The sequence below is a fragment of the Grampus griseus genome (genome assembly GCF_964374135.1).
Source record: "Grampus griseus genome assembly, chromosome: 12".
In the NCBI taxonomy this organism is placed as follows: Eukaryota; Metazoa; Chordata; class Mammalia; order Artiodactyla; family Delphinidae; genus Grampus; species Grampus griseus.
In genome coordinates this window covers 61,985,755-62,009,682 of record NC_139006.1, presented here as the reverse complement: position 1 = coordinate 62,009,682, position 23,928 = coordinate 61,985,755, and the positions used below count along the sequence as shown (strand labels likewise).

General features: G+C 41.1%; 1 protein-coding gene across 3 annotated transcripts in view; it reads right to left on the bottom strand.

The window, feature by feature from the left end:
- Positions 1 to 6,896: 6,896 nt before the first annotated feature.
- Positions 6,897 to 23,928, bottom strand: part of ARK2N (arkadia (RNF111) N-terminal like PKA signaling regulator 2N) — a 75,746-nt gene continuing 58,714 nt past the window's right edge. For all 3 annotated transcript variants that reach the window (XM_082667828.1, XM_082667827.1, XM_082667829.1), the window contains one exon: positions 6,897 to 15,273. In XM_082667828.1, the coding sequence (XP_082523954.1) occupies positions 15,084 to 15,273 (190 nt within the window). In that variant the 3' untranslated portion in view covers positions 6,897 to 15,083. The remainder of the gene's footprint in view (positions 15,274 to 23,928) is intronic.

Sequence of the window (23,928 nt, the reverse complement as noted above, 5' to 3'; positions counted from 1 at the left end):
AGTGGCCAGCCGTAATTGTTCCAATGAAAATGCTTTGTACAGGAGAGTTAGTGGGACAAGTTACAACCCAACTCACAGCTGCAGCAGGTCTAGAAGCTGACACTGCTGATCATGGTCTTCCTTCTCCACTACCTCTTCCAGATTTTCCTCATTGTCAGCTGGTCTAGGTTGCTCACCTGATGGGGTGACTCAGATCTACATCCCTGAGAGGGCTGAGACCTCAATGGACTTGGCCTTTTCAGGCCATAGTTGTTGCAAGGGCCTGTTCTTCTGATGTCACCAGGCATGGAAGCCCTGAGTTCTAGACATATTCCTGAGTGAATCTCCTGAGTTCCAGACATCCTCTCACCTGGTACAAGTGGACCACTGAGAGTGATGGGGAGAGGGACCAATTCTACATCCACCTTTGATTCCTGGACCTGTGTATTCTAGCAACTGGGGACACAGTGCCATAGATCAGCTCTATTCTGGATGACAGCACCTAACCCTAGTGTCATCCTTGAGCTGGGACAATAGCTGAGGTTTTTTGTTGTTGTTGTTGTTTTTATGGAAAACATTAAAAAATTTATTGAAAATTAGCAATAAAGATTTCTTAATGTTAAAAAACACAATTTTCCCCAATAAACTGCTACTTTAATGTGTAACTTTATACCAAAATTAAAATTTTATGCATAAACTAAATGAGGTTTTTAATTGATGTGAATGTGTTTCAGTGCAGGGTCAATAGATGGCTTCATCTTAGAGATGGTTCCTTTCTCCACTGTTGTAATTAGTGAGGGTTGGTCACCTTCCAAGCTGAATCTTATCTGACATGAAATCTGTACAAACTACTTTCCAAGTTTAAGCACAAGGTAGCAAGTTAGCTCTTTCTAGATGTATTTATCTTACTGCACAATGACTTGCATTTTATGGCTTCTGAATGAGGCATTTGTGACCAGGAAATCCAGCTCAGCGACAAGGGAGACAAACTCTTATACCTATCCCTGCTGGTGTTAGGGAGAGTCAAGGTTTATTACACGGGGCTGACATGTCAGAGACTCAGGGCAAACGCAGAGAATCTTCTCAAGCCCTAAGTCTGGATCCACTAATGAATGGGCTGCAGCCTGGTGAGTTGTCGTAACTCCTCACATCTCTTCTCATGACCTTGTTGCCATCTGTAAAATACAGCCTTTCCCACTGATAGAGAAGTTCCAAAGACACCATAAGATCCTTGGCATCTGGGTGCTCAGGATGTACACAGCATCATGATTTCCTTCCTCAACTGGTTATGAAAAAAGACAGCCTCCAAAACATTAGCTGAGTTTTTTACAAACCATTCCATCATCCTATTAGGTCCACGGCTTCCAGCGATTTGGTATATACCAGACCTGTGGATTCTGTGATCACATACCCGTTGTCACACTTCCTTTGCTGTCAGATGGGCCTCTTAGTCAGATGTGATGTTATGAGGCATCATATGTAAATAAATCAGGTACTTTGTGAACCCTCAGATGAACGCTAGAATAGGTATCAACCCCAGGAAGGTGGATTCGCTGCTCTTTCCAAGGTGGAAGAGGCCAAATGTAATGAACTGTCATCAGGTAGCTGGCTGGTCAAGGACTCAGGGCCTGTCTCTGTGCTGACAGACCAGTCAGCAATGGCAGTGACCAGAGCCACCTTGAGAGGGAGCTCACACTGTTGGGCCCATGCCTAGCCTCCATGCCTCACCATGGCTACCCTATTCGTGGGCTCATCGTGCAAGCCCCGGATGGCTGAGGTCAAGGCTGACCTCCACAGGGCATCATGCTGTTCAGCACCTCCTCTGTGCTGGGTGCTCTCTGACAAACATTAGCAGAAACATAATAAAGACCCACACGCTTTGTGCCTACTCCCATAGGATCACTCACATGCCGCTTCCCCAGACCTCCTTGTCTCTCTTCTCTTTTTCCTTTCAGGTCTGACCGACCAGCCAAGCCCTTTGTCACTGCTCAAAATACATATCCTTATGGAATACAGACTTCTCCCTCTAGACCACACTGATGGACAGGTATACTTCTAGAAGTTCTGCCCACTGGGAGAGGTTCCATTAACCACTGTCCTTCAGGGCTACCCTGACTGGGGCTTTCGTGAAACCAGCAGCCTGTTTTTGGCTAACACCAACACATTGAACCAGGCCTGGGATCTTTCTTCCTCCAGCAGCTGGTCACAAGAAAATGCTTGGTGTGAACTGTGGGAGAGTCATCTATACAACAGGGGGGTTGCCTTGGAGGTCTGAGGAAGAAGCCTGTGCAGCTAGCCTATTTGTGCAGCTTACTTGTGCCCCTTGGCCTTTTGCCCAGTCCTAGATGTACTACTTTCATCTTAGACTGGACTGTCATTGGGCCTGCCTGGATTCATAATGTGAATGGTACAAAACCCAGCTCATGATAAGCAGTTGATGTTTTGGTCACTTGGTGTTGCATGGTCAGGGCCCAAGAGCAAGCTGGGAGCTGCTTTACAAATGGTGAATAGCTCGCTGCTGCAGAAGGCATAGCCTTGCTCCAAAGCCTGTAGGATCCATAATACACCCCTTCTACTGGGGCTTGCCAGAGACTCCACACTGTACTTTAATCCACCAGGAATGCTTCTAGCACCACTGGATTTGCTGTATCATAATGGTCCAAGCAGCAACGCAGCTTGCATTGTAGCCTGGGTTTGCTGCAGAGCGCTTCCTTGCTCTAAGTCGCTCAATGAATGGGCGGGAACGGTACTTCCAAATATGGTATGTATTGTGTCCCAAAGCCAAAGAGGTCCACCAAGTGCTACGTCTCCTTCTTAAGGCAGAGAGTACAAAGTGCAATAACCTGTCCTTGTCTTAGAGGTCTATGACATGGGACACTCAAAAACCTCTGCTACATTCTCCACACCTGATCCCTTTTCTGCATTTCCTACTCAGTGGATGTAATAACCTGGGAGCCTCTCTTCCTGACTCCTCCTTCCTCACTCACATGCTGAGTACCCCCAACACTCCATAACCAAGTCCTCCAGAGTCAACCTCTTAAATTGATTTTTTCATTCTGACCTCTCCTCCCTTTTCTCCTTCCCATCACCTGATACAGCCTTGTTCTCTTATCTGTTCAATTCCTGCAGAAGCTTCCTAATCATATTCCCCACTTCCAATTCCATTCTCCTCTAATTCACTCCCCATTTTACTGCCAGAAGGAGCTGCTCTTACTCCTCCCCTCCATACAATACTTTAGTGTTCCCGTCATTTCAGAGGTACACCTCCACTGCATGTATGTGTTTAGACGTTCATTTTCTGCCTCAAAGTGCAGGCTTTTAGAGAGTAATATACATGTTCTATTAGTGGAGACCAACAGCTAGAGCATCTGTGAGATGTTAGTGAGGCATTCAAGGCCCTTTGCCTCATGGCTCCCAACTATATCTCCAGCTTACTCCCCACCATTCACCCCCTTTCCCCCCAAAATGCAGTTCCTCTATGAGCCATGCTTTCTCTCTCACTTCCATGCTTTGCCTGAGCTTCGGAACAGCACCCACCCACACCCTCCACCTTCTACCTCCTCTGACCTCATAGTTCCTACCCATCCTGCAAACTTAGCTCACCATCACCTTCTGCAGGAGCTCTTCCTCCATTTGTTCACTCCACCCCAAAGGTGGCTCAGGGAGCCTTCTTTTTGTTCCCACTGCATTGAGCTCTGTCTCAGCACTTGTCAGGCTTTGTGACAATGGTTTGTTACACCAAAGTTACTTGAGGGGGAAGACTGACTTCCAGTCACCTTTATGTCCCTGGAGTCTGGCCCACTGCCTAGCACATAGCAAGTATTTAGTATTTGCTGAACCAGTGAAATCTGCATCGTACACAGGCAGCAAACTGGCAGCCTGCAGGCTAAATCAGGCCTGCAGACAAGTTTTATTTGGCCCACACAGTCCCTGGCTGAGCTAGATCAAATAGGATTGATTTAGGTTACAGGGCTGGTGAGACTGATGACACGAAATTGGCCTCTATTCTCTTCAGTTGACTGTCTAGCCAACCAGAGAGATGTACTCAGGCAATACACGAGACCAAGGATGGGAACTGATCACAGCTCCGTGAGGCATCCTCTGTCCCTTACAACAGAGATGCACCTGGAGCTTGGTAGTCTCAGCAGCCTCTACAAAATAAGGGTCAGTTCACTGGGCCACCCCGGGCTCGTCGCTTTTTATCCCATTCCTGAAGGACTGAAGGGAGTACTCCTGTACCAACAGTTCTATTCAAGCTGTATACTCAGGAGGTCCGACCATGGCCACACAAGAGTGTCTACAAATCAGAAATTTCACATATACGTTTTTAAAATCCAGATGTCTTTTCTTGAAAAATCCACAGATCTGGCAACATCAAGCCTGTATTCTCTCATGACAAGTCACAGCTCTCCCCTTTGGACAAAGCATATGCTCTCTCCAGTGTGCCACAGTCCCCCACTTGTCTGGCCCAATGTGTTAACTTCCATTACAGCCTTGCTTCCACAGTCATTTGGGTCTCAAACTTCTAAAGTGCTTTGAATCATCCTATACTATTCTATTACCTTATTTGATTGCCCCACGCCACCACAGTGGTAGGCCTGCAAGTGGCAGGCCCTTCAGAAATGAAGAAGTTGAGATCCAGAGAGGAGGATGACCTTGGTAGGTCACACAGCTTGTTAGCAGTTAAGGCAGACCTTGGGACATTTTATTTTTCACCACCCCATGCCAGTTATCACATAAACAAACTGTTGATTGCTTTCTCTGAAGTATTTCACTTCTGAAAAAAATGCTGTGAGGGTTTAACTTTGCTGCTGTAAGACTGTTAGTAGCCTACAGACAAGTTTAATTTGGTCTACACGCTTCCCGGCTGAGCTAGCCAAACAATGTTGACTGGTGCAAAGCTGGCGAGACTGATGGCATCGACTGATGGCCCCCATTCATTTACTCCTATGACAATCCCATAAAGCGGGTACTCTCATCCCCATTTTATGAGTTAGGAACTAGAGGCACAGACAGGTTAGGTGAATGCAAGACTGACTCTCTGACAGTATACACTACTTTGGTTCTATCAGTTGTTAAAATAATGCCACATTTCAATCGCAGTTGGCAAAGAGCCCCTTCCTGGAGCTGCCTGGAGTGCCCTTCCCACCGCCCTGGTCGCTCCCCAGGATCTGCAGTCTAGCGATGAGAGGGTAAATCCCATACCTGCCACAGGAGGTTGTGCCAGCCCTACTTCCGGTGCTAATTCTGATTGGTTGGTGCCTGTGCTGAAGATTTTGCATATTTCACCGCTGAGTGAAAGGTTCACATTTTTAATGGTATACAGTTTTAATGTCACAACAAACAAACGTACTCTGCCAAGAGCCCAAAGAGCTAATCAGTAGAATTCAGCCGTCTACTTTGGGAAGTGGAAAATTACCAACTGGATAAAAGAGGAGAGGTACTACCCAGCACTGCATAAAACTAAGGTCCTAACGTGTTTTCTGCCTCAGCACCCCTGAAGGACACCACAAACTCTCAGCAGTGACACCGACTCTCAGGGGCTGGCAACCGAGAGAGCGTGTGAGTAGTTAAAGCAGAATCTCCCAGGCGGCAGGGGCGTAGCTAGCGAGACGCTGACCCCACTCTAACCCCATGTGACTCACTGCCCAAATGGTGCAGTCAGGGCCACTCTAGCAGGATGTCAGCTATCAGGAATGGTCTCTCAGGGTGGCTGTAAACTTTCTGGGCAAAAACCAGGGGCAGGTCCCAGGAGCTCACAGGAAATGGTCCTGACCTTGCCTTGAGGGCAATCACTTACATTTCAGTGGGAAAGGGTTGGTTTCTTTCTGAAAAATCTTCACCCTCAGCAAGCCACACCTCTCTCCACAGAGGGTAGATCCCCTCCTAAAATTGCATCTCAGGGTCAGGGCAGGCCACACCCAGTGAGAAAGTTGGCCATGCCTGGCTTCAATTACTGTCATGTTGGTCTCCTGAGTCCCTTTTCAAAGCTGGGTTGAAACTTCCTCATTATGCCCCAACTATCTAAATCCATTTTCTGCAGTGTGCCTGCACCTATTCATGCCAAGGTCTTAGCAGCTTAAAGCATGGTACCCTCAGGTAATTGGGAATTTTTTTTAGTAACAGCTTTAGTTAGATGTAAGTCACATACCATAAAATTCACCCTTTTAAAATGTGTAATTCAGAGTGCTGCGCCATCACCACTATGGAATTTCAGAATATTTTCTTCACCCCCCAAGAAGAAACCTCTCACCCATTAGCAATCACTCCCTCCTTTCATCTCCCCCCAGCCCCTGGCAATCATTATTCTTTGTTCCTATAGATTTGTTTATTCTGGACATTTTCTATAAACGAAAGAATATGTGGTGGGGTCTTTTGTAACTGGCTTTTTTCATATGTTTTCAAGGTTCAACCATGCTGTAGCATAAAGCATCATCAGCTGATAGACATCTGGGTTGTTGCCTCCTTTTGGTATTATGAATGCTGCTGCTATAAACATTCGTGTACAAGTTTTTGTGTGGACATATGTTTTCATTTCTTTTGGGTGTATACCTAGGGATAGAATGGCTGAGTCACATGGAAACTCTACGTTTAACCATTTGAGAAACAAATTGTTTTCTGAAGCGGCTGGACCATTCCCATCAGCAATGTATGAAGCTTCTGATTTCTCTACTTCCTTACCAACAGTTGCTGTTATTTGACTTTTTGATTCTAGTTATCCCGGTAGGTGTGAAGTGATATCTCATTGTGGTTTGGATTTGCATTTCCCTGATGACTAATGATGTTGAGCATCTTCTCATGTGTTATTGACCAGCTGTATATCTTCCTTGGAGACATGTCTATTCAGATTTTTTTAATTGGGCTTTTTGTCTTTTATTATTGAATTGAAAGAGCTTTTATATATTCTAGATGCAAGTCTCTTATCAGATATAGGATTTACAAATATTTTGTCCCAATTCCACAGGCTGTCATTTTACTTTCTTGATGGCATCCTTTGAAGCACAAAATTAATTTTGTTAAAGCCCAAGTTATCAAATTTATTTTTTGTTGTTGCTTATGGTGACATATCCAAAAAGTACTGAGGGCATCTAAAAGGAATCAGCTTCAGATCTTACTCATTTCCACTAATATCATCTGGAACGTCATAAAGAGCTTTTATTCCTTCTGCTTGAGACAGAGAACAATTTTTATTATGAAATATTTAAGATATACATAAAGGTACAAATAATAACATACATCTGTGTCCCCACTACCCAGCTTAAGAAATTTTGCCAGTGAAGTTGAAGTCCCTGTGACCCCTCCTTACCTCCCTCTCCAGAGGCAACCATTAGTCTGAATTTGGTGTTTATTGTTCTCATGCATTTCTTTATACTCTTATTATGTGTGTATCAATTTTTTACCAATATGTAGTATTGTTTTGTCTTTTTGAACTTCATGTAAATGGCATCATGTAGTACAGATTCTGCAACTTGCTTTTTTCCCACTCCAGTGTTGAGGTTTATCCATGTTGATATAACTAATATAAGTGTATAAATATTGCTCTAGTTCATTAATTTTCACAGTGGCTACACCTTCTATAAACACAATGTTTATCCATCCTATAGATGAATATCCATGTTGAAATAGCCAAAAACTGGGGAAAAATGACACTAAACATTTCTGAGCATGTAAACCAGTTTCTCTAGAGCCAGGGCTTTCCATATCTTTTTACTGCAACCCACAGTAAAAATAAATAAAATACATTTTATATCTTGACCCTACGTACACATACATGTTTGTGTGTAGATGTTTATCAGTATATAACAAAAGTATCATGTAACAATATTGTCTCCTGTTATTTCTATGTTGTTAATATTTCCTTACATAAACAAAAGATGGTTTACAGACACTGAACTGATTTCATGACTTCCCTACCTAGGCTACCACAACAGTTTAAAAGTTGCTCACGGGTATCATCCCAGATAGTGTAACTACTGGGTCATGGGTCTCTTAGCTCCGGCTGCCACAACAAAATACTACAGAGTAGGTGGCTTAAACACAGGCTTTTTTTTTTTTTTTTTTTTTCCTCACAGTTCTGGAGGCTGCAAGTCCAAGATCAGGGCACCAGCATGGTCTGATTTGGATGAGAGCCCTCTTTCTGGCTAGCAGACAGTTGCCTTCTTACTGTGTCTTACATGTCTCTTCTTCTTCTAATAAGAGTGCTAATCCCATCATGGGGGCTCTGCCCTTAGGATCTCATATAAACTTAATTACCTCCCAAGGGCCTTACCTCCAAATAACATCACACTGGGCAGTAGAGTTTCAACATATGAATGGGAGGGAGGGGAAACCCAAACCTTCAGTCCATAGCTTGAGATATGCACATATTCAGCTTTTTACTAGACAATTCCACTGTTTTCCAAAATAATTGTAGCAAATTATGCTCATACAAGAAGACAAGTGAATTGCCAATGTCTTGCCTCCTTACTGGATTTAAATGTATTCTTATCTGATTCTGCCTATGTGAAATGGTGTCCTGTAATGTAAGTTTGTATTTCCATAATTAGTAGTGAGCCTGAGCATCTTTTTTATGTTTACTGACCATCCACATTTTCCTGTTCCATAAAGTACGAGACAGGGAATCTATCTATGGGAAAAGTTTCCAAGGCCATTCCTGAGCTTGAGTTGAGAGGCATATGCAGGTGTGCGGTTCTGATGTTTAAATCTGTGACCACTTGCCCAAGAAAAAAGGGAACCAATCAAACATTACCTTCTCAGGAAGACTTCTTCCAATTCTTCTCAGGCCAGAACAAAGTAGAATCAGCAGCAATAACAATGAAGGAAAAACCAGGTGGAAAAAAGAGGCTTTGTTTTTCTTAAAGCTAAAAAGTCCTAATTTGGACCACAGAAAAAATCTACTCTTGCTAAGTCGAGCTATGTAAATCTCGATATGTTATTCTTCTGTTCTCAGTCTTCCAATCTGCAAAATCAGGACAACAATCTGTACCACTTCTTACCCCCATGTGAAAATTTTGAAATACATATTCTTTTAAAACTTTGAAAATAAAGAATTTGTAGAAATTCAAGGTTTTGTGGGCGTTAGTCATCCAACGCCTTCCAAAACTTAAGTGAGATGATAGAACTGTAGTCCTTTAAACAGCTTTCTGGAGTAAGCCACTCTCCTCAATTCCTGCCTGAAAAGCGACGGCTCTGCAGAACAATGAGTTATTCCCTAAAATAACACAGTCCTGTCTTTCAGTCTCAGAAAATAAATCTTAGAAATTCTCCATTTTAAGGCATAGAAATCAAATCCCTTAGCGGTCAGTCTTTCTCTGGAGTCTCCTGCTCTCTGGTTCAGGCTTTTTAAACATCAGTCCCTCTACCCTCTGGTCTGATTTCCCTCCTGTTGCAGGTGCCAAAATCCATCCTAAAGTCACACTTGCTTGCTTTAGACTCAAGCACAAGAGTGAGGGCTCAATGGTGCACAACACTTCACCCTCCCACTCTTAGGACAGAGCAGCCACGGGAAGGAAACAGAAATGACTCCTTCGAGGTGTCGATTATCAAAGCACAAAGGAAAAAACTGGTACCAAATAGTTTCCTTTACCAAAGAATAAGAAGTTAGATTAACAGAATTTACAACCAAGAGGTGTTCCCACCCTGAAGGCCAGGATCTATGAGCAGATCACACAAGCTGCTGCCATCACCTTCTTTCTGAGGGTTGACTTCACTGCCAGCACTCGCTCTCATCTTTTACTAACATCCACCTACCAAATGGGATCTCAAGGCTTGGCAGAAAGGAAAGAAAGAAATGGTGAATCCTCATCACACAAAGGGATCCTTGCCTAAAGCCATCTCCATCTAGAAGGCATGCTACCCGCAAAGTAGCGCAATGGCAGTTGAATTGAGCCAGCAGTGTTACAACCTCTGTTGGGCTAATGGATGCTCTTTCCACATCACTATCATGTTCATGACCATCACCTGCATCTTTTTCTGAGCGCATTGCTCCTTCCAATATTTGACACTGCCTTCTTTTGCTCCAGGCATATTCTCCCAGCCAAAGCTCCACTGTATAGCCCAGGAACTTCTCTAATTCTGTAAATCACTGCTCTCAAACACAGAATCAAGAAAGTAAAGAAAATCATACCTACCAGTGACCTAGCAGGATCACTCCATAGATCAGCAAAATGGTTAAAACAAAACCTAAACCTAGAAGAAATTCACCTTACTTCAATTGCAAAATTGGAGCTGAAGAGATGTTTATGTATTTTGTAAAGATTTATGTAATTTTTCTGTTTGGACTAAAGTTATAAATAGCTGTCATCTACTGTGAAAAACATACAAACAAGGGAAGGCAAGGCCAAAAGCCAGCAAAGAATAGAAAGAGGAAGCCAGAATGAGATTAAGTACTAGCCACAGATTATTTTACTTACTCATGCTTTGTCTATTCTTCAAAAGCAGCATCCAAGGGCAAAAGCGTTCAAAAACAAGACCCTAAGCAAAAAATTTTCTTCTAGAGCCCAAGAAAAGAAGTTTCTCATAGGCACTAACATGTCTAGGTCTCAGATACAAACTAGTATAAAAGAACCATTTCCCAAAACTAAAAACACTTCCTAACTGTTAACAGTGTACTTCCTAATTGTTAACAGATCTCTTTCCAGTGCAGGTAGGACTAAAAATTTGATGAACATAAAGAGATCCAGGAGTAAATATTTTAATAAACACAGGCTGTACTCTGTCTGGTTCCTCATTCTCCTTTACATGAAGTAAGTTACAAAAGTCATGAGATGTTAACGCAGTAAGTAGTTCCTGTCATTTTGATAACCAAATAAAAACCCTGAAAATAGAACCAAATTAGGAGGAAAGTTCTTTGGGCTATTTTTGAAACACCCTGTATTTGCTTCAACCACGAGCAAAGTGCACACAGTCACAGCATCTTACCCTGGCACGTTGGTCTCTGGGAAGTAACTATCAGCTGAGTTTTGTTCCCAGGAGCAAAGGGGCCTAGCACTAGGGAGCCTTTCGCCAGCTTTGAAATCTCACTGGTTCTAACTGGAAAGGGAAGTGGGGGGCTACAGGAAAGCTAATGCAAAACTATTTTTATCTAAATCTAACACACCAAAGGCCACCTGCAAAACATTCTAAGAGTAGGATACAGCTGTTGCTTGGAAAAAATCAGGGAACTTTAACAATAAGATCTGATAACAAAATATAATTCACTTTCACATCCAAAAGCTAACTTGGGAGCTGCTCCAGGCACCATCTAATTAACTGAAGCAGATGGAAAAAAAAAATCCTCAGAAATTATCTTTGTTTAAATACACTCTATTTTATTTTGTCTTAAAATAGTTTAACCTTTATGCTACAGACTTATTTCAAAAAACAGAAAATCTTATCTTGCACCAAAAAATATATATATAACACTCTGTTTTATTATTTTTTTTTCTCCAAAGACCATTAAATACTAAATGGAAACAAAAACTAAATAATGAAAAGAAGAACCAAATTTTGTTTTAAAAACTAGAGTCACACATTTTAAAACATTAATTCTAAGCAATGATTTGTCGTCACTGCATCAAGTCCACGCTCACACTCCAGCAACAGCAGATCTGTTAACCACCAAGTGCATTGGTTCCTAGCCATACAATGGCTAACATTTCATTTTCATGGTAAGAGGAGCAAAAGGCTTCAATGACCTTTGTACTCTTTAAACAACAAAAATATTTCCTAGTTATCCAGTGATTTTTTTTTTAAGATCACTACCCTTTAAAACTTGTTAAAAGAATAAGAAGTACGTAGTGTTTTAAATAAAATGAAAAAATACAACAGCATTGGACTAAAATACGTGATTATTTTAAACAAACAGTGCACAATCTGAGGAAGTTTGGTTAGGGCGCAATCATTTTTATATATACATGGAAGTCGCATCATACACATACTGAAAAACAGGGATGGAGGGGAGCTCTTTGCCTTTAAAAAAAAAAACCTTTAAACTGAAAGACAATACTGTGTCCCCAGCTTTTTCAAAAACCTTGTGACACAGTATAAAAAGCAGGCAACAAATTCATTTTTAAATTGCCTATGGTGCTAATCTGCTAAAAGTAACAATGAACAATTGACTAAATTAGCAAATCAGATGGTTCATATTCACAATTGATAATAATAAAAGCAGAATTTATGGGATGCTCAATTGTTACGAATAATGGAGTCCATTCAGTCCGGCCCCTTCCATCAAAATGAAGAGACAACTACTGGCGAGCAATAGCTACGTATCAATATTGCTGTACTGATGCAATAGCTAAGTTACCGCTCTGTGGTTTCCAATTGGGGGAAGGGGGGCACTTAACCAAGTTAGTGCCAAAAACCAATCTGCGACCCAAGTGTACCATTTTAGTGGAGATATTACTTTGAAGAGACGGTGAAGCATAAAGTGTCTATGCTACCAAATGCAAAACTTTGGTTAAAAAAGACCCCCTTAAAAGAAATTTTAAATGTCAGAATTTTAAATTTACCACAATTTTTTTTTTTTTTTTTTTTTTGTGGTACGTGGGCCTCTCACTGTTACCACAAAATTTTATCATTAATACCTTGCCAGAAACCACATCCCTACTCTCCTGGATCTGGCAGTGAAAGAAGAGCTGAAACATAGTCTCTCTATAGTTAGTAGGTGGAAAAGTCCCAACCTAGTAGGGAGAAAAGCTATCTCTACCATCCCTTCCCCTCCCCGCTTTTTGCATATTAATTTTTGTTCTGGTGCATCAAGCCAGATAGGGTGCTGGAAAAGGGACAGGTGAGGGCAAAGTGTAACCCAATATAAAAGCAAAAGGCCAGAAAAGAGCTTGGTTACAACTCCGCTCTCCACTCCCAACCCACAGTGCACACAGCACGCCCAGAGAATTCTCGTTAGAGGATGACTGTTAGGGACTAAAGAAAATATGCCCTGGGAAATCCCCTGCTATACGGAATTGGACAAAACATATTGCTAACGTAAGAACAGGTAATGCAAAAATGTTCTTTAAAGTGGGGCTCTGCCCTGATAGTGGGGGGAAAATAAGCTGCAAAAACTTCAAGTCATAGAATCCACTCTATTCTTTCCCCAATGATTTTCCTGGAAAATATAGACCAGAAATTGTACATTTCTGCTCTGTCTAGCATTTTAATTCAAGTCAAAAACAACGTGTAACAGTAAAATTCAATAAATTAATCCTAAAGTAAAATGTGAAGGTCCAAGGATACACCAGTAGTGAATGTGCAGAAGGTCCTATTTCGCTCTGGCCTCTGGGTCTTTGGTTTTTGTCTAGAATTGTGGCCACGTGAGAGACTTGAGACATGAGGTGCTAAAACTGGAGATTCAAGATCTCTTTAAAAGCCTGATCTATTAAAAGTAGAATGATAGGAAAATAAAAAGTTGATGAAGAACAGAGGCCAGATCAAGTGCGATGTTATCAGAGAAGGTGAAAGAACACATGCTTAAATACATTCCCATGGAGAGGTGTATGGACGAACTAAAGCAGCAGGAAGAAGGGTAAAGAAATAAGCGAGTCTTTACACACACAGGAGACAAGGCCAGGCAGCTGGAGCCAGGCAGCCGGACGCACGCACATGCGGTGGGTGTCCTGTTCTCCGCAGCAGCCCCACAGCACCACCACAGTGCCTTAGGCAGAACAGGCACTTGGTATAAATGTGTGTCCGCTGAGTGGAAACTGAAAATGGTCGTTCTCATGCTCGTATGATAAGGAAGAGCCGCCAAGGCATTTGGGAAGGGAGGCAAAGGGCTAGAGCCCCATTATATGGTAAAAATGGAAACAAAAGCAAACAAAAAAGCAGACAAAAACTGTGGAAAAACAAAAAGTGAGGTCTTCTAAGCCAGCATTACTTCACTCCTCCCTGTGCACAGTACATAGTGTGCTAATTCTAGGTATTGCTTGTAAAATAATTCACTAGTAACTACAATGTTATAGTAAAAAAGGTAGTAACTAATGCCACAAAACTCCAACACCGGCATTTCCTGAATTCCCTGATGCTCCTACTACCCTTTGTTATTCCTGTTAGATACTATAAAACCTACAGGGCCATTAATGTGTTTTGCATCTGGTTTCTTATGATGTATTTTGAATTTTCCACTTTTAGAAGGTAGAAGAGAAAAATACCCAAATATAGCAACAGGTCAACTTCAGCTCAAGTATCAAACAGTTGTCATTACATCCTTTACAGAGAGACCAGCTACAGAAGAAGGCACTGCCCTCTCAGATTTTTCAAGTGCCCAAAGCCTTAGAAGCCACACAACTTTTCATATTCTACCTAAGTAACAGGTTCTATGTTTCTCCCATTATTTGAACAAACCAGGGGGAGAAAAGGGATCTCTCAATACTCTCCTCAGATGCCCAAACCTCATGGTGGGGTATCTATCTGAAATGCCTCTGCCTCACAAGGAGATATTTTCCAGAGTTATGAATTATTGCAACAAGGAGATCAACTAAGTCACCTTAGCAGTATTTATAAACACAAAGGGTCATGTCAATTATCTGTGTTGTGGGAATTCAGCCAGGAGCAAAGTCAGGAAAAAAGGCAGAAGACTTAAGCTAAAAGAAAAGTAACACTTCTGTCTTCTATTTTTAAGGACAGGTTTTCAATGCACATGCCCTACTAGGTGCCAAAAAGGAACTGACTAATATGTGTGCAAATGCCCTAAGGTAGGAGTGCCAATGGGTGGGCTGACAGTGGTCAAGTCTACATATTAATTTCATTACACAGAAAAATAAATACAAGATTCAAAAACTGAAATCCATTTCACCTGGTAATTAAAATATCATTCTAAAAGGAAGGCAGTTTCCTAAGATTGAAAGTCACCAAGTAAAATGAAGTTGTCTAATAAAATTCATCATTCTCAGATTCCTACTGAGGGAAAGAAGAAATTCTTTTCTCTGTGATAAGTTACTTCCTAAGTGACTTCTTTTAATTTAAAAAAAAAAAAAAGGGAAGGGGGCAATTTTCCATGAGTTTCAATTATACAAATGCCACAAACAGCTTCTGAAGCTGAAGCTATGACAATGAACTTCCATGTCACAAAGAGGAGGAGGAGTAAGTGGAAGGGAGCAGTGCAGAGGAAACACAGTGACATTGCATTACAGTAGGTATTTACGTCTGCTATCCTCATCCAATGTAAGGTCAACAACTTCTGCAGGTGACGCCCAAGTCTGCTGGGGAGTCACAGCAGTCCATGACTGTGTTTGCCGGGTGCTAACATACTGCGTGCCAGAGCCGTGCTTCCATGAAGAAACACTCTGAATCACACCTCCTCGAGGATGAACACACCTGAAATTGAAATGAAGAGCAAAAGCATGGTTAATCCTACAGAAGGCAAAATGGCTTCAGTTGTACTGAGATAAACCTACTACGCAAGTTCATCAAACCCAAAACCAATATCCCTCCCCCTCTTCCTCCTTCCCTCCATGTCTGGTCTGTCTCCCCACCTCTCTCAGTTTAGCCTTAAAAATGCCAAGATTTTTGTCTCAGCCACAAAGTCCTGAGTTACGTCTAGATCTGTACTGAAAATGGATAAGATGATGCTTCTCTGAATTCATTTAAGCCCCTGGGGTCTTCAGGATAGGGCAGCATATAAATCCTGAGCAAAATTAAGATGCCCAGACAATCTTAGTCTGAGCTAATGAAACAGTAAGAAATACAAGTGAAACTTGTTCTTAAAATAAGTTCTGTGCCATATTTGTTAATAGTACTTACAAAAACAGAAGTAGTAATACCCCTTTTACAGATTAGATGTCTAAACATCTTTAAGTACTAGGTCATGAGTTAAAGATCAATTTCCCTCAACCTGAAGGTGACAAGAGAAACACCTGGCTAGTTCATCACAACCACTTATGCTTCAGTGAAAATAACAAGGCTGAAGTACTCAGTTTAGATTCTCTAAAAGTATCCTATAAGAGGGACAGAACTGCCTTGCTGACAAATCTCATGAGTTCACTGATCGGGAGAGAACTGTTTCAGAAATACCTACATATTGAATTCCACATTGCAGTCAAATGATAGAACTGTGAACCTCCAGGATGAACCACTGAGTAAGTTTTGATTCATATGAGAGGAAGGCAGGCAGCTCAAGTTATCACTGCTCCTGAGGTCCACACATGTAAATTATAGACCTGTCTCCCTGCAGCATATGTGAGAAGTGACAAGTGGCATGATTCTAATCACACAAACTACTACAATGGATCGTGAGCAGCTGTTCTGACAACATGTATACGATGAGTGATGCTGAATCACTTAAGAACTCCAGCTTCGACCCCAGGCTACCTGAACCTATAGGTTCAAAAGAAAACATTAGAGTAACAACAGACAAGGTTTAGCTGCAAAACTGCCCTTAAGGACCCTTAGGCTTATGGAAAGAGGCCCTGCTCCTACAAAGGCTAGCCTGAAAATGACTCCCTTACCAAGAGAGGTGCCGAAAAACAGATCCCTTGAGGCCAGAGTAGGGGTAGACTGCAGATTTGTTACAGTACCAGAGAGCCATCATCTTTTCAGAAATGGGCTAAGAGTAGCTACTAACCCAGAGGCGACCATATTTTCAAAGATTAGCTAGTAAAAAGCATTAAAATAAGACACACAGGGACTTCCCTGGTGGTGCAGTGGATAAGAATCCGCCTGCCAATGCAAGGGACACAGGTTCGATCCCTGGTCCAGGAAGATCCCACATGCCACGGATCAACTAAGCCAGTGCGCCACAACTACTAAGCCTGCACTCTAGAGCCTGTGTGCCACGATTACTGAGCCCGTGTGCTGCAACTACTGAAGCCCATGCGCCTAGAGCCCGTGCTCCGCAACAAGAAAAGCCACTGCAATGAGAAGCCTGTGCACCACAACAAAGAGTAGCCCCCGCTCGCCTCAACTAGAGAAAGCCCGAGCGCAGCAACGAAGACCCAACGCAGCCAAAAATACATAAAATTAAACCTTTAAAAAAAAAAAGAAAAACAAGTCCAAAGTCTAATCCAAATCTGTCCACCCCTTAAATACACTCAAGATTAAATGACCGAGTAGTCACGGAAAAACGTCAGCCAAAGGAGTCCATCCAACATTTTATTTTTTTTGTGGTACGCGGGCCTCTCACTGTTGTGGCCTCTCCCGTTGCGGAGCACAGGCTCCGGACGCGCAGGCTCAGCGGCCATGGCTCACGGGCCCAGCCGCTCTGCGGCAAGTGGGATCTTCCCAGACCGGGGCACGAACCCGTGTCCCCTGCATCGGCAGGCGGACTCTCAACCACTGCGTCACCAGGGAAGCCCCATCCAACATTTTAAAGGAATGGTTTTGATGACTGATGACAACAGAATACTAAGATTATTAAGCAGTTTCTCCTCATCTGACATGCCCGACAGACCTATGAGGTAGATGTGGAAGTTCTTATCCATACTCTGACAGGGAAACTGAGGGTTAAAGAGGTTACATGACTTGCCCAGGGTCATACTGTTTGAAAGTATAGGCAAAGGAACTTCAGGCCAAGTCTGATTTCTGGTCCAATGCTTTCCACATCATGTTGTTGCTTTACAAATGTGTGTATTAAATTCAGTAAGGCAAAACACGGCAAGAGTCAGCAGAGTGCAAAGACAGGCCCAGACCACCAATTTAAAAATATAAAGCTGTTCAAAAGCTCATCTGTCAAGTAGTAATTGAAGTAAAGTTGGTTAGAAACTTAGAAAAATCAGGGAATGAATGACTACCAAAAAAAGTCAATGTAATCATTGACAGAATTCCTAGAAATAACTCTGAAATAAAAGCAGTATTTAGTCCCAATTGTTACTCTGCACTGCTCCTTAAGTAATCATACAATGTAACATCAGGACATCAGGTAGTAGCTTTAAAAGGGATCTAATCCAATCTTCCCATTTTACAGAAGAGAAAACCAAAACCAAAAGACAACTGCCCAGGGTCTTAAGAAAGTAAAACATGGAACCAGAACAAAATCAGGTCTCCACTGGGGAGTTTATTTCCAACTATGTCTTTCTCAGACTGCTCCCGAAGTACTTACTATACACTATGTTTGACTGTAAGGGGAACTGCCTAGCCCCTGCGGGTAATACAATAAAGAGCAAAGCAGATTCTACAAAGTGTCCAGAGTAGGAGAGTAAGAGGTTTAGAGATGGTATTTACTAATGAGGAATGGTTGAAAGAGGTTATAAATAGTTCCAGTTACTGGAAACCAAATTGGGCTACTTTAAGCAAAAAAGAAAATTTACTGGAAAAGCACCTTTACTTGAGTACCTCAAAGAACCTAATGATGCTGGAACAACTTGGCCTCACTCATTTGACTCAAGCCCCAATCCTTAGTCTGTTTCTCTTCAAAATTTTAGATTCTCTGGAGAATGTGATGATCCTATCTTTGGTCAAAAGCTTTCCTGTCTCCTATTAACTGCAACTGGAAGGGCAATTGCCAGAGAAGTGAGAATCATCATGGAAGGCAGCTCCTTCACCAGTACAGAGATCTTGAGAGCAGAATAACAACCATGAATCAGTTTCTAGAAGGCAACTTTTGGATGATCATTACTACACAACAATTACAGCCACTACAAAATAGAAAATCTGCCTTTTAAACATTCAAGCAGTTGCTGGGGCATCTGTCAGGAATGTTAGTAAGATTCTGAATACAGGCAAAGCTATCCTGTTAGAAGTCAGGATAGTGGTTACAGAGGGCAAGGTGGAGCCAAGAGGGACTTCTGTTTCTTAATCTGAGAGCTGGTTACTTGGGTATGGGTACAAAAGCTAAAGCGTACACTTATTACTTTTCTGTGTGTGTTATAAGCCAATAAAACATTCAAATTTTTTTTTATGATTTAATGACTTCAGCCACCTTGAATAAAATGGTAGCTAGGAGATGGATGAGGACAGAACAAGGCTTTCAACACATTTTTTTTTAAGTACAGGGGAAAAAAGGTTGAGCCCTATTTTATAAGATGGTACATTACAGAATAACTTATACCAGATGCAGAGGGGGAAAAAATTTCAGGAGGAAATGCGACTACAACAATTGTTATAAGCCCTACAGAGATGCCCTCTAAAGAAGGATGTGAGAGGCTCAAAATTTTGTTAAGGCAACTAACAAAGCACAGTTTCATGTACTATCACATATCCTTTTTCTATTATGAAAGATATGGGGTGGGAACATACTCAGCTGTTTTATAATTGGTCCAATCAGATTCTAGTGCAGACACCAGCTTTTTTCTCACAAAGCATTTAATCTGCATATGACTGGCAATAGGTTTGCACAACTAGAGTCACATTTTGAGTATTATAACCAAGAAAAACTGCTTAGGCCTCACTTCCATAGACCGCCCCCCCCATCCACTATTTATAAACAGTAAGTTTTGATAGAATAATTTCCTGCTCTTCATATATTAAAACCAAAAAAAGGAGACTTCAGAGTAGAAAGGAAGAAAAACACAAAAAGAGGGCAGGTTCTGATGATCAGCTGTTGATACAGTTAACCTACTATTCTAAGAAAACAACATTAAAAATTAATCATTTTTGCTCTCATTTACAGATTCTGAAGGTGACCTCTTAGATAACATTCCTACTTATTTTTCCTAACTGAAGGTAGAGTGAATTCTTGTAGCTTCAGGGAAATGCTAATCTGCCTCCCTTGCTTTTTTTAGGGTTAATGTTAGCAATTGGTTCTAAGCAGCAATCAGTCTTAAATGCTAAAGACTCCCCACAGCAATTCTTCTGAAGAAGGGTGAACCAACATTAACCAATGGACCATAGGACCACGTGAAAGGAGGTAAGGGTCTGATTATTCATAAAAGCTTCAGAGAACAGGTACTGAAAGAACTGTTTCAGCACAGTTCCATAACATAAAGATACATGCATTCATCTTCCTAGGGCAATTACCAATGAAGCTTGCAGAAGAAAAGAAGGAAAATGGAACAAGGATAAAGAAAAATATTAGCAACAGGGTCATAAGTTAAAACTTATGGCAAAATTAAGCGGGCACTGAAGAACTAGAGATGATGGAAAAGTCTCCACCTCACTGGCAAAGAGCATCTTGTGAAACTGGACTGTCCAAAAATTAACACCTAGAAATGACATCTAGGTAATGACAGGAGTTCATCACAGCAATCCAAGGCAGCCATAAAAGATGCATTCAACCATTAGTTAGGCAGGCATGCCTTCTAGTCTATGACTAGAAGAAACACAGAAGCTAAGTGAACATACCAAAATCTAAAAGAAAAGAGCAGGGGAAGATGTTAGCATGCAAGAAAAGAAAAACAACTGTTTAACAAAAAAAGAAAAAGAAAAAAGAGGCACATCACAACTAGAATTACTGATATAAAGGTCAACAAACCGGAATGCTTCCAATATGGAAAAATGGCACCCAAACCCAAGTCAGAGCAACCACAGTCCCAAAGAGAACAACTCAAGAACCAAGTCTGAGTTTTTTAAAGCTCTCAGAAAGCCCACAACGTAGAATACCAAAAGGAAAAATAAGAACAGGACAACCAAATCCAAACAAAACATCTATGCATGCAAATCGAATTAGAACAAAAAGATGTGGATCAAAACCTAAAACCTTCTTCCAAGCGATAACCCTGCCAGAAGCCCATCAATACTTCATAACTGCAACCCTAGACCTGTAAAAGAAATAAATTCCAGATGAGATACAGGCAGCTAAAGGGGCAATTCTGAAGCAACCAACAAGAAAGCCTCTCCCCCCACCTGCTTCTCAGCTTTTTTTTAATTTTTTTTTTTTTATTTATTTATTCTTTGGGTCTTTGTTGCTGCGCGCGGCCCTCTAGCTGCAGTGAGCAGGGGCTACTCTTTGTTGCGGTGCACTTCTCATTGCAGTGGCCTCTCTTGTTGTGGAGCACGGGCTCTAGGCATGCAGGCCTCAGTAGCTGTGGCACACAGGCTCAGTAGTTGTGGCACACGGGCTTAGTTGCTCCGCAGCACGCGGGATCTTCCCAGACCAGGGCTCGAACCCGTGTCCCCTGCATTGGCAGGCGGATTCCCAACCACTGCGCCACCAGGGAAGTCCCACTTCTCAGCTTTTTAATCTCAATGTTTGAAAGATTATCATGCTTCTTCTAAAGAAACTGCTGAAAAATTTTTCAGAAAGACACAGCAGAGTCAGTGAGATCCTGCTCAGTCCTAGACCCAAGGGCCAAAATAAAAGATCCCCTCAAAATGATACAAGAGTCCATTCAAAGTACTCCAACAGAATTTGTCAACTCTACATTCCATTTTATGGACAGTTATTAACCACCACTGAGATTTCAAGATAGATCTGTCACCTCCAAGATATGATTTCTCCAGGATTCAAATTAAAGGATCAGAATTTAAAAAACCAAAAAAACACATCTTTATGCTTCAGAACCTGTATGAAAAAGTCCTTGAAAGTAATGTTATAGCATGTTATTTAAAATGTACCCAAAGTCACTTGACTTAGTTAAGAGTGAAACAAAGATGTTTATAGGGTAAAATGACAATCTGGATAAAAGACTTTAACAAGTTCAGAGAAGGGTGTACTAGAGATAATCGGTGTGCATGTGTGTGTGCTGGAGGTGAGAGAAACTTGGAATTTAAATTTCCAAGTTTTAATAGAAATATAGTAATTTCAACTCCAGATAACAAAAATATTTGTAGAAAAAGAAGCTCAAGATATCATTATGGAAGGAAAGTTTAACAAAGAATCTGAAAAGAAGGGTAGCTCACTCTGTAACATTTCTAGGCACAAGGAGACAATAAAGAAGGGAGAGTCGGTAGGAGTTAATAGAGAACTGGACCATATCACTGATATGTCTCAGAACAGAGTAAGAGATTAGACAAGACAGCACAGGTTATAACCTATTCTTTCCTACTTGAATAGGAACACATGAGTAACACTGAGTTAAAATTTGAAAAGTAAGTCAAGAGGAAGTTGGTAACTGGATAATGTGCTCCTGGCACAACTGACGATAATTTACCTACATCAATCTATCAGTCAATATGCAGAATAAGTTTTATAGTACACAGTCTGAAATGAAAAATACTGTAATATTCTACAAAGATCTTGGCATGGGGCTTAAAAATATAATAATGTCTTCTATACTTATATAATGCTGAAATAAAATGACAAACATATACTGAAGTAAAGGAAGAAAACAAGAGTTCTATCTTCTTCATCTCATGGATAAGTCAGCTTGAAGGAAATAGATGGGGAAATGAAAGAGAACTTCATAGGAAAAAGTTTTTGACTAAGGCAGAAAAAAGGAGAAAAAAGAATGAGATAAAGGAAAGATTAAAGAATGAAAATTCTTCCCCACCAGAATAGGGGAAATAACCATTTAGAAAGAAAAAAGGAAGCAGCTATACAGGCATACTTACAGCATAAATATAGGATAGAGGATGAAGTGCTGGGACAATACTAGTTCTGACAGAGAATTAGCCACTTCTGGGGAGATGGCATGTTAAATTATGACTTAAATCTACATACTTAAAGTTCCAATTGTTTAACTAAAAAATGCTTTCAGAAAGTATAATCAGTTCTCATTAGAAGAAGGATCCTCAATTTATGTGCATGTCTATTTTGCCCCCACTCTCCACTCCTAAATTCACCTTTTAAATAAGTAACAGAAGAATGCTGGTGAATGTTTTATTACCTTCCTAACCAAAGATTAAAATCAGATCTAAAAATAAGGTAAGATACTATGTTATATACCTATTTGAGGAAATCACAACTTAACTCTTGTGGCATAGGAGAAAAATTCTACATAGAATACAGATTTTTCCAAAGACTAGATTTTGTTGTGTATGTATGTGTGTGTGTTAAATGTTCCTCAGGTATACCTCTGAGAGGGCTGCAACTAATTCTTAGGACTGTATCTTAAAGCAAGAGTCAGTAAAGTTTTTCTGCAAAGAGCTAGACAGTAAATATCTTTGGCTCGGCAGGCCCTAGAGTGTCTGATGAAACGTCTCAATTCTGCCACTGGAGTGCAAAACAGCCATAGACAATATGTAAGTGAACAAACATGGCTCTATTCCAACAAAACTTTATTTATGGATAAATAAATTCTATTTGAATTTCATACAATTTTCATGTCACAAAAGATGTCTTCTTTCGATTTTTTTTCCCCCAACCATTTAAAAATGTAAAAACCATTCTTAGCTTGAGGTCCATATAAAAACAGGCAGCAGGCCAGATCTGGCCCATGGGCTGTAATCTGCTCACCACTACCTTAAAAGAATGACAAACCTTATAAAATTATTTCCATAATACTGTACACTAATTTGATGTCTTGTGGCTTTTTTTTTTTAATTCCTAAGAAACAAGATTCCCTAAATCACACAAACATCACTAGAAATACACTATCAGGAACTGACCAAAGTAACTTGCAACCTTTCATGAAAGATAAGGAGAGGTGCTCTACCAGGACATGGAAGCAACCTAAGTGTCCATCGACAGATGAATGGATAAAGAGGATGTGACATATATATACAATGGAATATTACTCAGCCATAAAAAGAAACGAAATTGAGTTATTTGTAGTGAGGTGGATGGACCCAGAGTCTGTCACACAGAGTGAAGTAAGTCAGAAAGAGAAAAACAAATACCGTATGCTAACACATATATATGGAATCTAAAACAAAATAGTTCTGTAGAACCTAGGGGCAGAACAGGAATAAAGACGCAGACGTAGAGAATGGACCTGAGGACACAGGGAGGGGGAAGGGTAAGCTGGGAAGAAGTGAGAGTGTCATGGACATATATACACTACCAAATGTAAAATAGATAGCTAGTGGGAAGCAGCCGCATAGCACAGGGAGATCAGCTCGTGCTTTGTGACCACCTAGATGGGTGGGATAGGGAGGGTGGCAGGGAGACGCAAGAGGGAGGGGATATGGGGATATATGTATACATATAGCTGATTCACTTTGTTATACAGCAGAAACTAACACAATAACGTAAAGCAATTATACTCCAATAAAGATGTT